Source organism: Melopsittacus undulatus, chromosome 2 (assembly GCF_012275295.1).
Source record: "Melopsittacus undulatus isolate bMelUnd1 chromosome 2, bMelUnd1.mat.Z, whole genome shotgun sequence".
NCBI lineage: Eukaryota > Metazoa > Chordata > Aves > Psittaciformes > Psittaculidae > Melopsittacus > Melopsittacus undulatus.
In genome coordinates this window covers 6,720,223-6,734,654 of record NC_047528.1, presented here as the reverse complement: position 1 = coordinate 6,734,654, position 14,432 = coordinate 6,720,223, and the positions used below count along the sequence as shown (strand labels likewise).

Genomic DNA, 14,432 nt, shown 5'->3' with positions numbered 1-14,432 from the left:
TACTTCAGGAGTGTTTCCTGTGCCTTTCTTAAGAGACTGAATTTCAGAGCTTGCTTACAGGCATGGAAAGAAAGAAGACATCTTTCCTTTGTTCCCAACTGTCTCTCTATAGCTCTCTTTGTAATCATAACAGCAGGAAGATTTTAATACTAGTGATTTACAAACGTTTTCTTCCTGCAAGAGGACTTTTTTTCTTCTCTAAAGACATAGTAAGAAAAATACTGCTACTTAACTAAACTAAGTTAATATTTCTGCCCATTTTATGGGCTAAGAATATATAGTCTAATTTCCATGGATGCAGAAAATGAACAAAAGAGGATCTGTAGCACTCGAGAGCACAGTACGCCTGAAAATCAAACCATATATTCCAAAAATATGAAACATTTCTCAAATGATGGAACAGACAAAACACCTTATTTTTTCTCTTTTAAAAAATTAACCCTATTCTGTTTAAAGACATTAGTTATCCTTTTAATGATAGATAAAGCAAAGCAAATAGAATTAAGTAATTTGCTCAAGTATAGCAATTTAGTCAGCAGCACAACTGGAAATAAAGCCCAGCAGCTCTAACCTGAAGCATTCCAACTTAACCTGAAAGGCTTCTGTAACTTTACGTAATTAAACACTTGAACTGTAGGGATTTTATGCTTTTATAGGCAATCATCTCTCTGAGTTTTTAAAGGGTGCATCTTCCTAATAATTTTAATTAATAGTGTCTAAAACAGAAGAGTTCTCATTAAAAATAGGAATGAGCATAAGAGTCAGTAGGAATGTTTGTTCTTATTAAGGTCAGAGATTCATCCATGCAAACATGGGAGCTGAGGCTGATAGCATCATTTTTCTTTCATTAACTATAACAGTTATATATGACTGGATTATTTACTTTAAGAGAACACTTGAGTCAGGGTTAAAAAGAAATTACAGGAACCTGTTCCAGTTAAGACTTTTTAATTTGTTAATTGAAAATGATAAGGAAAACCGACAATTAATTTGTATCATCTCCAAAAGATCCTAAATAATTTAAAGGCCTCAGGAGTCTGATTCACAAGCAGGAGCAATCTACATAGAGGCTCTGCATTTGAGTTGTAGACAGTTAATCAACATAGTTTATGCTGATTTTGTTTTGCCTTATATAACTACGAAATATTGCAGTTCTGGAGCTGCTTTTAAAAGCAGCACCACACAGTCAAGCCTAATGGGTCTGTAGTTGCACGCATCTACATGCATCTTGTCAATCACTGCAATGTGTGTTCCTCATGTGGGTCAAGGTATCCAAACCTGTTTTTAGAAGGGTCTAGAGGTGCCAGATTTAAAGTACTTGAATTGCTAAAGATGATTTGGGAGTGAAGGCCATAGCTCTTAGATACCTAATTCCCACTGCAATCAGCAATAACAAGATGCTCCAATTCCCATCAGTATGAACATCAGTACCCACGGCAGCCTCTGAATTGACCAGTTTAATCTCTCAAATTGCTTAGGGGTTGCTATATGCACTGTGCCTCTGAATGCCTAAGTCTGTGTATAGATATACCTTGACGTAACTCCTTAGGGAGTTACTTTATCAAGAGTTATTTTAACCAGGTATCTTTTATTTTCTAAAGATGTATTGTTCTCTGTGACAATATGATTTTTTTTTCCATTGATACCAAATAAATTGAACCTCATTTTGCTGTTCAAAAATCTACAGAAAGAACTGTGTATTTATTCCCCTCCACTGTCTTTAAGCAGTGATATTTAGTAGTGCGAGTTCACTAGATATAAGCTTGTTGTCTGTGGCTGTGGATAGTGTAAAATGCAAATCAGTCCAGAAGTTGACTCCAAAGTGTTAAAATAGGAAAAACTACAAATCTACTCCAATTCTGACTTTTAAGTGTTTAAACCCATGAATTGTATAATTTCAATTATTAAATTATTTCAATTATTCTAAATAAAATTTAATAAGTTCAAATCTTATAAATATTATTTGTAATTTTCTCCCCAATATAAGTAAATGAATACAATTAAACAGTAGAAGTTCATTTTAAATTCAAGATGGCTGTATTTGTGTGGGGCAATCTGAAAATTCAATTTCATAATGTCATTGTTTTTTACTGCTTATTTGATAGGTCCCACTTTCATGTTGCCAGGCATTTCAAAAGGCTCAAAATAGGGCTAGATGTGTTTTGGGAGATATAATTCCCATATTAAACACATGGGATTGAAAAGGGGATGATGAGTACTCTTGTACAATGTGTATTTCAATAAAGATGACAAGAGCCTCCCTGGAAAGCAGCCACACACAAGTACACTTGTATGCATCATTTTGACAATAAGCTCTCTCCCAGATGGTTATTGTGAAGAAAAAGGCTGCTCAGATATTAACAAATGAGAAAGGGTACTATAGCAATGAGTACTAGAGAGGCCTACCTTTTTCAAGTGCAGTCAACTTCCTGCAAGGATCAGTGAAAAGCAATCAGGACCTTTTCAGCTGTCCCTTCATGGCCTATGGAGGGATCCCAGGGATCCCTGGAAATCATTTAGTTAACCACGTGCTTAGTGTTGCAGACTTGCTAGTCTGATTGCAGGGACTACTGGTGTGTAGTGACCCCCGTGTGCTTAGGTGGAGCCTATGGGAATTCAGCCATGTGTTGGCAGTAGCATCATCCATCAGTCATTAAGATTTTGGACATTACAGTTTCCTTACCCATATATCTGGCGCACATTTCAGCATATTTTCATTTGTGATAGACAATGCTCAGTTACCCTTGAATACCTATGCAAATGCAGGCTGTTTGCTGCAAAAGACTATGCTCTGCCCTGTGCTAATATCATAGAATCACAAAATGGTTTGGGTTGGAAGGGACCTTGAATATCATCTAGTTCCATCCTCCCTTCTGTCCCTAATCCCCATTGGTGGGAAAGTAGCAGTGGTGCCAAGAACTTGATGTCATTAATGTAATTCATCAAATACCTTAAAATCGTTTCATGTTATTTAATAATAACACAAATTGCCATTAGTAATAGGATGCCATTGTCTCGGACAGAATTAGCTTTAAAAGAAGCTCTATGAAGTCATTGTTTAACCTCTTTTAGAGACTGGAAAACAAAGGACAATATCACTAACTATTCTATGTTAGACTACAGATCACAGTGTCAGGCAGAACTGGGGCTGCCTTTAAGAAACTTATCTTGATTTTAAAAGCAAGCCAAATACTTTCAATCCAGGCACCCAAGCACCATAAGAAGGATCTGAAAGTTTACAAAAGCTAGGAAAAACATGACCAAAATTTTCAGGAGGAGTCATATTCCCAAGCTTTTCTCCTATAAGTATGAATTGAAACCCTACCTTACTTCCTACCTCTAAATGTATTAAGAAATATTGATGCAAACATGATCAAAGAAAGGCTTAAGAGAAAAATAAATACCTATGGAAAAAAATGTAAATAAAGAAATAACATAAACCTAAGGGCTGCCTTTTAGCAAAATCAATGCTGGCAACTACTGTGCTAAGAAGATTTCAGTGAAGACAGGGAAGTTAGTTCTGGTCCAAACTGAAGCATTTTGTAAGTGTGTCTATGTAGTGGTGAATGTAATGAAGCTCTCAGTGTAAAGACTAAGAACACAACATTTTATGTTATGGACTGTTTGTAAAAGAGTGTTACACCTGTAAGTTGTGATTTCCTTTCACTGTCAATAATCTAATTGCACGTCAATAATGACAGAGACCAGAACATGAATATTCTGCATCAATTCCCATGGGGTGCTGTCAAAAGAAAACTTAATAGCTAGAAAATCTCCCTCTACTCCTGCCTTCAATGAGACAGATTTTCAGCTGCTGCACATTGACATCCCCCTGTTAATATCAATTCACAGGAAATGATAATTCAATCAAACCCCAAATAACTTATATCCTAAAATGACAGTATGTTGTTCTAGACCTCCAAACCTCCCAGGAGCTGACAGGCCACCATAACAGCAAGGGTTATAAACTTGAATTTATTATAGACAAATAAGGCTTTGGCCTATGAATCCTGTTTGCCTATTAAGTTAATGAGCCTTGACAAAACAATCATCTGAGGAGTATCTGACAAATTATCTGGAGCAGCAGTTTGAAAGGCGCTGGCTGCTTTACAAGCATTTCAATTGGGAGAACATGGCATCATGTTCCTCTTCCCCTGGAAGAGCTATCTGTCAGACCAAATTTCTTGCAGTTCAGCAGCAGATCTCAGCATTGGAGCACTGAGATATGACAATGACTGCAGCTACCAAAACAAGCACATAATCCCTGTCCCATTCTCCCCAAACCTGAGGCTGACAATTGCCAATGAAAGACTCTTTCTAGGAAGCCTGCAGGAAGACACCCAGATATCTTTTTATAATTGACTGGAGATCATGGAAGTGATTAATGTGGAGGGAAAAGGCTTTGAGGGATTTAGATGGGTAAAAGGAAACCTTTTAAAATGCTTGGTGCTTATTTGGAAGACTTTTTCTGTGATATAACTTCCAACTGACATGGAAGTAATCACACCCGTGGATTTAGAACAAGGTCTTCTTATGGATTAATTCTTGCAGATATTTGACACAATACATCCCTAAGACACATCACCTGTGTGAAATTTAGGGCTGCTTACAATGAACGTTTCTGCAAGAAAAGCCACTTGGATTAGCGTTAAAATGGGATTAATGCTTTTCTAAAATCTGTGCTCCAACTGTGAATACCGAGTCCATTTGGAAATCAAATCTTGGTATATGCTGTAAAGCTGTCACTTTCCTGACCGAAGGCATTTGCTGAAATATTATGGTCAATTATTGAAAGAGTCCTGTGGAAATGATGACAGTATTTGAGAACATCAAAAACTGTCATATTTTCCATCTGAATGCTATTTCACAGTGGGAAGGAAGCATAAATTGTAGCAATCAGCAGCCTCTACCACAGCATGTAGCAGAGCACAGTGCAGAGCGTTTAACCACGAGTTGTGTCTTATCTTTTGTGTTCTTTTGTTGGACTGCTGAAATAAACAAACTGATTAAATATACAGGGAATAGGGCTTAATATTACATCAAATTAGAATGAAGAGAAATGAAATCTCATTCTTAAAGAGAACTGTTATCTGACACGCAATAAAACAAATCCAGCTTTTTAAGTCCTCATGTCAAGTCATCAAATATCTGACGACCAAGAATTTAATAAATCACACAATAAAATAGAAAGATGTAGAGAATTATACCTTCAAAAGGCAAAACGGCTCAGTTTTATGAGCTCTGCAGGGTTCCATTGATTATTGGCATCTGCGTACCTGACCTGCAGAAATTAGCCTTAACAGATTCACCCTCTTCCCCCCAGCCTATCTCCATAGTCCTGACAGTCAAGTCTATCGGGGTTGACCATTTAGCAATGAATTGCATCTCTCTACAGTTAGCATGCCACAGTCTAACCCTCAGTGCTCCCAATACACAACTTCATGGTCCTAAAAATCCCCTAGAACCTGCTTTTTCAACTTTCTAGTTCAAATTGGTCCCTTCCTTTCTAAAGGAACCATTTAAAAAGTCTTTTTATAATGATGTCTTATGCTGTCTGGCTCTAAACACACATAGCACTGTGATGCTTACAGATAAATTACTCGTATGCACACTGTACCTGAAGACCTGAAGTAATTTTACTAATTTTGGTTAGCTATTTCCTTTAAGATAATATTTGTAGATAAATTCAAATACTGTGGATAGACCATAGAATGGTTTGGGCTGGAAAGGACCTTAAGGTCATCTAGGTCCAACCCTTTGCCATGGGCAGAGGACACCTCACACTATACCATGCTACCCAAGGCTTTGTCCAAACCTGGCCTTGAACACTGCAAGGGAAGGAGCATTCACAACTTCCTTGGGCAACCCATTCCAGTGCATCACCACCCTCACAGTAAAGAAATTCCTCCTTATATGCAGTCTAAACCTCCTCTGTTTAAGTTTTAACCTATTACCCTTTGTCCTATCACTACAGTCCCTAATGAATAGTCCCTCACCAGCATCCCTGTAAGCCCCCTTCAGATACTGGAAGGCTGCTATGAGGTCTCCACGCAGCCTTCTCCTCTCCAGGCTGAACAGCCCCAACTTTCTCAGCCTGTCTTCATATGGGAGGTGCTCCAGTCCCCTGATCATCCTCGTGGCCTCCTCTGGACTTGTTCCAACAGTTCCATGTCCTTTTTATGTTGAGGATACCATAACTGCACACAATGCTTCAAGCTAGCACCTTCTGGGTTATTTATACCTTTGTAAAACATTGCCCTTATCAGTGATTTCACCCAAACTTGCACTGAACAGCTTGACTAATCCCTTTGTCCAGTGATTAAGCATCTGTTTACAAATTCTAGAAGCTACACAGTTTTCATTCTAATCAACAAACAACTTCTGCATGGTCTTACCACATCTGCTGTATTCTTCACTAGTATTTCTCTTATTGCTTTTTTAATTTAGCTTTCTATTTCATAGCACTGCAATGCATTTCACAGCTGTTTTCCTAATCCCTGCGGTTTCTTTCCTGTTAGTGCATCTTACATTAATTTACCATTTTACTTTCCACTTACACGCTTCTGCTCTTACTCTTCCCACATTACTCTTTTCTTTGATAAGTGTTTTCTGTAGAAAATGCCTGTGATCAAAGCTCCAAATACAATTATTTTTCTTCAACTTGAGAATACAAAAGTCGATGGTAGTTTACGTGACAAAGGAAGCACTCAACATCTTGAAAACTTGTATCCTATTCTTCCTTTGTCTCCCAAGTCTTGCTTGCAAATAGCTTACTACTATCACATTAGACTACAGAAGGATAGCTGGGTTATGCTAGATACCTTTTTGGAGTGTATGCTTTTCTTTATTAAACATTTCTCAGGAGGCAGTCACTGATAATATTTTATAGAAATATCTTCCATTACTTCATTTACAGAAATGTTCATCATTTTAGGTTTTAGCACAGCCAGCATAGGGAATGCTAAAGATTAGATATATTCTCAACCACAGCTTGGTGAGGGAGGTGATTGTCTTTTCCTCAATTGCACCTGAAAGGTTTAGGCAGCCACCCTATAAAACCAAAGATGCTCAGTGATCAAAGTATGCACAGCACAGAAATAAAATGACTGAATCAAACTGAATTCCTGCAGCTTTCAGTGAAGCTTTAGTCGCTTTCATTCTCACAGAGAAAGAAACACTGAATTCAGTTTTAAAACGTGATACATATCATGTAACCTATTTTAGAGCACCATTCCAATGGATCAAAACATTGCCTGTGTTCATCACTGGATTTTGGATGACCAAAATTATATACTGCAGTAGCACATATCTTCCAGTGGTGCAAACGTGAAAGCATGGTTAAAAACAAGCATAAGCTGTAGAGAGATCTATGGTGAAGATGCAAACTATGCGATAAATCCAGTGATGTTCATGCACTCTAACAAAGGAGGTGAGGAAGAAGCGCATGCAGTACCTGGTGATCTCAGAGTCAGGGAGCAGGCCTACGTGGTAGTGGGGATAGGGAGCTGTAAGAAGGAAGCTTTTGTCACACTCGACAGGGGAATAGTGCCTAGGAGAAGGTGGTTTATCACACAGTTTGTTCACAGTGCTGTAAACAGGTTCAGGAGGCCTGGTGATACAGAGACAAGAGTAAAAGATCAGGTGTGTATTAGTGACTGAGAATACAGAGAAAACACAGCAATCATTTTAAAAGCATGCACAGCAATTCTGTCAAGACCTTTTCAGTAGGGCTTTTCTGACAAGTGTGCTGTTAAAGGAAACATTTGATACCACAGCATTATGGCATACAAGCAATGCATATAACGATACAGACAATATAAGTGGGCCATAAAACTGGCTTATGGGAAGTGTGGCACTGAAAGGGAACATCTTATCTCTGAAGCTCAGTTATGAATTTTCCCACATACTCTCTTTAAATATATATATATATAAAATCTAACAATATTACTTCTGCACATCTTTCTGTGATTTTAATTTTAAGCCCTGTATTAAAGAAAATATTTATTACCTGAAAAGATGTATTTTTTACCCATTAATTTATGATTAAATGAAGCACATATTACTTCTTAATGCAAGATACTCCTGCCCCAATGAGCTGGGACTTTGCAAGTAGAACTGTAGTCAAAGTGATCCACACCCTGTAATAACACCGATGGTAACGAACCATGTAAGCAATTAATTTCATTGGCAGGCAATTCATTTCATTTCAAGAATTCTTGGCTCTCGTTTCAGATTCAACCTTCAAAATCTGACTGTGCAGACCACATCTGAAGCAGGTAACCTCATTGACAAGGCTTCTGCAGTTGCACTTGCACTGCTGCTCCAAATTACAGACAGCAGTCTGCAAAGCTAAATAAGAAGGGTAAGACCCTAAAGCTGATACTTTAGGATCAGCTGACACTGATCCTAAAGCAATTCTCTCCTGATGCCTAGAGGCAATACTTACCACAGACTTCCCAGGGAGCCAACTGGGGAGAGGGGAGAAGGGATGCAGCCTTTAGTACAATCAGCCAGGGATCCATAGGAGAAAACCAGCGAAGTTTTAAAAGCAAAAAGCACCATATAGTACATTTCCCATCATGCAACTTCTTCACCTACAGCGCTGGCCCAGCAGATACCTCTGGGACTACCAGCAGAGTGAAACTTGACTCATAATTTCCTGACGTTTCTGTTCCAAAGGATGCCAAGATGCAATTGCTGTCATATCCTCACTTCTGCCAGAAGATCCAGGATATGCCACTGCCTTTAATCACAGCAATACAGAAGCAGCTAGATGAAAATCTGATTTGAGAAGCCTGAAAATATCAAGAGGCCAAGCAGTTAATGAACTCTTTTTGTTCTTCTGGCTGCACTGTGCCTCACATGGGTGCGGTTTTTGCTGTGACTTTCACAGGTATCAGAGTTATTATGATCGTGGATGCACTGGCAGATATAGAGAACAGATTTTCCTTTGTTGTTAGTTTCTGGTTTTGTCCTTTGGGGGAAGAGGAGTAACTGCTTTACTTAAAACTTGGTCTCATTTGTTGCTAATAACATTATTCATTGTAATCTGACATACGATTTGAGAGCTCTTTGTGCTTGCCTTTCCGAGGGAAAACTTTACAGCTATAAAAATGGCATTTTAAGATTATCAAATATCAAAATAGCAAAGGTGCCACTCATTCTGTGATAAAGCTTTCTGTCAAGCATTTAGGAAAACCCCTTTAAAATTTTCAAGGTAGAAATTCTTTTTTTATCAGTACATTTCAGACTTATTACAGAGGGTTGGATTCAGTAATTTATTTACTAAACCAATTGCTCCTTTCAATAGAAAAAAATCCAGAGGAAAAACACTTTTATTACTGTACTTCAATCCAATACTGTCTTTCATTCTCTCAGAAATCACTTTTGCTTTTAGGCAGTATATTAAAGAACAGTAAAAATATCGAATATAAATGATACCTGCTGTGAAATTGAAGTGTTGCCACAGTGCAGAATGATGAATAATAATTGTAGATTTCTCCATGGGTTAAAACACTAACCAGTCCATAAACCACTTGCTAGCTTCCTATATTCAAGTTGCTTGTCTTCTCTGAGTAGTAGATAATATGAATGTTGCTACCCTTTGGATATATTGTGAATGCTCAAACTATACTGAGTCATCAGTGAGTGACCATCCAACCTTGTGCTGAGACACAAATCATGCCACAGAGATGGACAGATATGAGTGTTTGCTTTGTGAACTGAGTTACAAACTGCTTCCAAAAGCAAAACAAAGGTAAACATTCAACATCTACCTAGATACTGAGACCACATAATCCTTCAATAGAAACATGGGGCCCTAACAAAATTTCTTGTGAAGCCCACCAGATTTTAAAACATTTAGCGTTTTTCACTCTTTTTAATCTTGCTGGATGGTAAGATAATAGAAAATTGGAATAAGTCACCACACTGTTGTATAAAGCACTCTGCTCATTGCTATTATGTGATATTGTGACCTAGCTAACACCACACCCTCTCTAATTCAGCAGAAGAAAAAGGACTTAAGGTTAAGAAAAGGAATTCAAACTTATCCATTTAAAGCTTGGACTCTTAGAATAGGATTCAGAGTATTGGCTAATTCCAGTTATGAGTGCACTCCTTGTAAGGTCTATGAACTGGTCTGAGCTCATCATAGGCACTTATTCACCACCACATGTCATTCTTCAAGGTCATTAAGACCATGGACTGAACTAGTTCTTTAGATACCTTCATAATACTCAAAGGTACATGTTAATACCTTAAATTGCATGGCTGGGCCCTGGCTGCACATTTTATTGGCAAGAAAAGCAAGAACTTGAAAACAAGCAATATGTAACATCAAGGGTCCAGCTCAGATCAGTATAAACTTATTTTCTCTCCCAATTAGATTTAATATAAATTAAATAATGTTAAAATATCCACTGGGCACATCACTGTCCTGCTCATACAAACTGTGCTTCATGTAGGCCAGTAACCCTTCGAAGTAATATGAGATACTTGCTTCAACAGACTGTCTTCAAATATCCTCCTGACTCTTCACCTTCCTATGGCAAACTAGTACATACACACTTTGGAAGACACCTTCTTATTCCCCCCCTAAAAAACCCAAAGATAACTAAGCATATCAGTAAGCTTTATTAAATGATTTTTCCAACATAACATTTTCTCTTGTCAGTTATATTTCTCCTCACTAGAAAAAAGATGATCATAAGCTCTTTTTCTAGCCCTCCAAAGTTATTGAAAGCTGGACCTGTCAATCAGTATAGACCTAACTGCAATGAGGCACAATTTCTACAGAAAGATATAACTAACTGCTTGAAGTGCTAACTGTAACAACCATAACAGTGGGAGGTAGAACACTGATCTGACACTGGCTTTCTTTATTTATTTCATAACTGATTGTGTAAAGAAAAGACATCTTCCTGGTTGTTTGTAGTCCTTATTATTCTTTGTTTGGATCACTGTGTTATTGTTTCAGGCTGGCTTTATTGCACAACAGAAGTTATAAGAAAATGGCATTATTAAAACCATTCTCTCCTCAGTGCCATGCAGGGTCCTCAATTCAATTTTAACTTCTTATTGCAGAATCCTGTTTGGCAGCAGTCAGTTGCCAACATAGAGCATAATAACTGTTAACAGTTTAATTTGAAAAAAACATTTAAAAGCTTTTATGATATGGAAAGAAACCAGCTAAGCTCTCACAGCATATTGACTATGCAGGACTACAGCCAGGGAATGCTAAATTCAATTTGAGAGAGAATAAATCTCACAATGCTGCAAGTTTCCAACTTTTATATTTTTAGTAGCCATTTTTAATTGTACCCAAGTTCAGTAAAGACAACTAATGCATTAACATTGGTAATACAGTGTTGCTGGGAAGTGGGCAAGGAACTGTCACTAAAAGTATAGCACTATTAAAACAAAAATCAATAGCGTTTTAATATAAATGAACTCTTTTGCTTTGCCAGGTTGAACAGAGCCTGGGGTGACACGATCTAGTGCAAGGCATCCCTGCCCATTGCAGGGGGGTTGGAACTAAATGATCTTAAGGTCTTTTCCAACTCTAACTATCCTATGATTCTATTCTCTGATTCTAATAACCAGTGATTTGCATACGTGTTTTGACATCTTTCAGTTTCTTGTTCATATAATCTTCTAGGAGAAACACATACTTTATCATTCAATACATTTATTTAGAATTGAAAGTTGATTTTATTTCATAGGTTGTGTCCTGGCAATTCAAATAAGACCCAAACATTTATATGACATGCTTCTTTCCATTAAATGAAAGACACAGGCAGGGTGTGAAGAGCTGGAAGACAACACCTGAAGTACATTATGTTAGTTCTTTCTGGAAATCCCTCTATAATCAACGATTTCTCAGCTTTTTCATTATTAGCTGCTATTTTCATGAGCCTTAAAGTTTACCATAACTGCAAAACAAGTGCTTAGATCACAGCAATTCTTTTTAGCACAGTAATGAAGAGTAAGAATTGCTTTGTTCCTCTTAACCATACCATTTAAACATTCTAATAGGGTTTTTAGATGAAATGGTCTATGAAAAGGCATAATTTAAAACTTTTAATATTCTACATCCAATTCTACACTCGTTATTCTCAGACATTAGGAATAAAGAAAGGAAATGGCTGCTTAATTTGAAAAAAAATCTGTAAATATGTTCTGTTGCAGTAATGGAAAATAAGGCTGTTTCTCTTAGGGATGGTGAGACTATCAGACCAAAAGCCCTAGTCGTTTGCAGTGACTGTAGAAACAGGGCCAGTAAGAATAGCTCTTCTCTGCTCAACGGATAATCAGCAAGACAAGGACCATGCAGACTAGAAACTAAATCCAAGAAAACTGTGGTCAGTAGGCCTATGCATCATGAATTTGAGCACTTGTCCTCATCCATATTTGAACATTTTTCTATCCCTAGTTCTTCACAAACACCCTGGGCAATGAGTCCCTCAAACCAGTCATGCAGATACCCAGACACCTCTAACTTGTGTACTGTATGCCTGTTCCTTGGTTGCACATTGATAACATATGGTAACATTTCAAAACCTTTAATTTGCTCTATTTTAAACTTGGCAATGCATTGTAAAATTCCTGTATTTGAGTTGTAAGAGTGCTAATAGTAGTTGCCTCTTGCCTTTTCTATGCCACAGATACTTTTGCAGAGCTCTCTTCTAGCTCTGACTTCTTTTTTCGATACTGGAATTACTTGTTACTTAGCTTCACTTGCAAACTAAAACCCTGACCATCTTTGTCACCCTCCTCTGGGCTCCCACCAGTTGCATGTATGTAATATTCAAGACTTGGATGTGCCATAGATTCATACAGGAAAACATTATATTTTGCACTGTTTCCTTTCCTATCAGCTCCTATTTCCATTCTTAATTACTCTATTGATTGTCTTTGAGTACTGAGCTGACAATGTCATAGGACTAATCACAATCACCCCAAGGTGTCTTTCTTAAGTGGTAACAGCTGCTTTAAGACTCTATGTCCATGACACATGTAATATGTACTCAGGGCTATCTTTTTCCTCTGTGCACCATTAAATGCTACTTACCATTTCCATGTGCATTATCACTGCCAATCCTACCAGCTCATTTCAAAAATCTCTATACAAGTGCTAAAGCAGATTCTGGAATTTGATTTTTTTCTTTAAAGGGTTAAGTAATAAGTAGCTTCCACTGACTGTATTAGAATAGTCAAATGCTATTACTTGGGGATCACTGACAGGTCCATTTAAATCTGTGTGGTTTACTCAGGACATAGCAGACTACTTGGTGACTTAACAATAACTATATTTTTACTTTAACATAAATTACTCGATTTATTATTTAAAATAAATTTGGGGTAGCAAAATGAAATCTTTGATAGGCAATCAATTACTGTGCATTTGCAAAGTTAAGTTATTAGCTTAAGATAAAAGTTATGTATTAAATACATTATATATATCAAATAGCTGCTTTGCAATTTAGTGATTTCATGCCTCATTGAAGGGAATGAATAATATGATTGCTAAGAAATACAGCTGTGACTTTTATTCTAAAAAGCTGTGGACTGGTGTTTTACCTGTAGACGTTTTTAGATGATAACTAAATAAGGTACTAACATATTTCACCAAGGGTCCAATTTAAGGTTATACAGATAACATTTTTCTTAACTGAACATTTAATGTGTAACTCAAATAGGGTTCTTCTAAATTGTTGAGGATTTTTTAAATAATTCCTTAGATTAATTGAAGACCAACCCAACAAAGAAATCCTATTATGGGACACTATATTGAATCCAATATAATGATCAGCAGGGTCTCTAACTTAAGAAGCATAAGTATTCTGCCTTCTGAGAGACTGGGGGTAACCAGTAGCAGCAGCAGGCTGTCATCCTCCAGATGGACAGACATCTTAACAGCAGCTTTTCCTAACTGCTCTCTATGTCTGCTCCTTGCCCCAGCCTTCTTGTACAGCTATTGATATCCCAAACCTCATGTCTCAATGTGTGAGGGAGTCGCTGGTTTAGCAGCCCTGAAATTCATTATGTTCTTCCTTCTCCTGCATTCCACTTCCAAATCCAAGTTTACTTACCCAATAAATACCAGTCTTCCCTTTTTGTGATTTCCATTCTCACACAACCAGTGACAAATTCTCCCTCATTTTAGCTAGCATTCAATCTCACCACAATTCCTTGCCAAACACACTCCCACTCTTCCTCTGGTCTCTTCAATGTTAAAATCTGACAGAACTGAGCACTCCAAACACAAAACAGAATCACTCCTGCTTATGTTTCTGTGTCAGAAAGAGGTGCAAGAAATAAGTAGAGAGAAAACTATCTTTGGCTATATAATGCTGTGCTCAATCATGTTGGCTTTTTTAAGTAATAAAGTCACTTTTACAGAATTGAGAAGCTTTGGTATACCTCAATGT

The 14,432-nt window shown here is 37.4% G+C and overlaps 1 protein-coding gene across 1 annotated transcript in view; it reads right to left on the bottom strand.

Moving 5' to 3' along the window:
* LOC101881240 (disks large homolog 2) overlaps nt 1-14,432 on the bottom strand; it is a 423,431-nt gene that overhangs the window by 237,865 nt on the left and 171,134 nt on the right. The window contains 1 exon segment of the mRNA XM_034072915.1: nt 7,454-7,609. Coding sequence (XP_033928806.1) covers nt 7,454-7,609 — 156 coding nt within the window.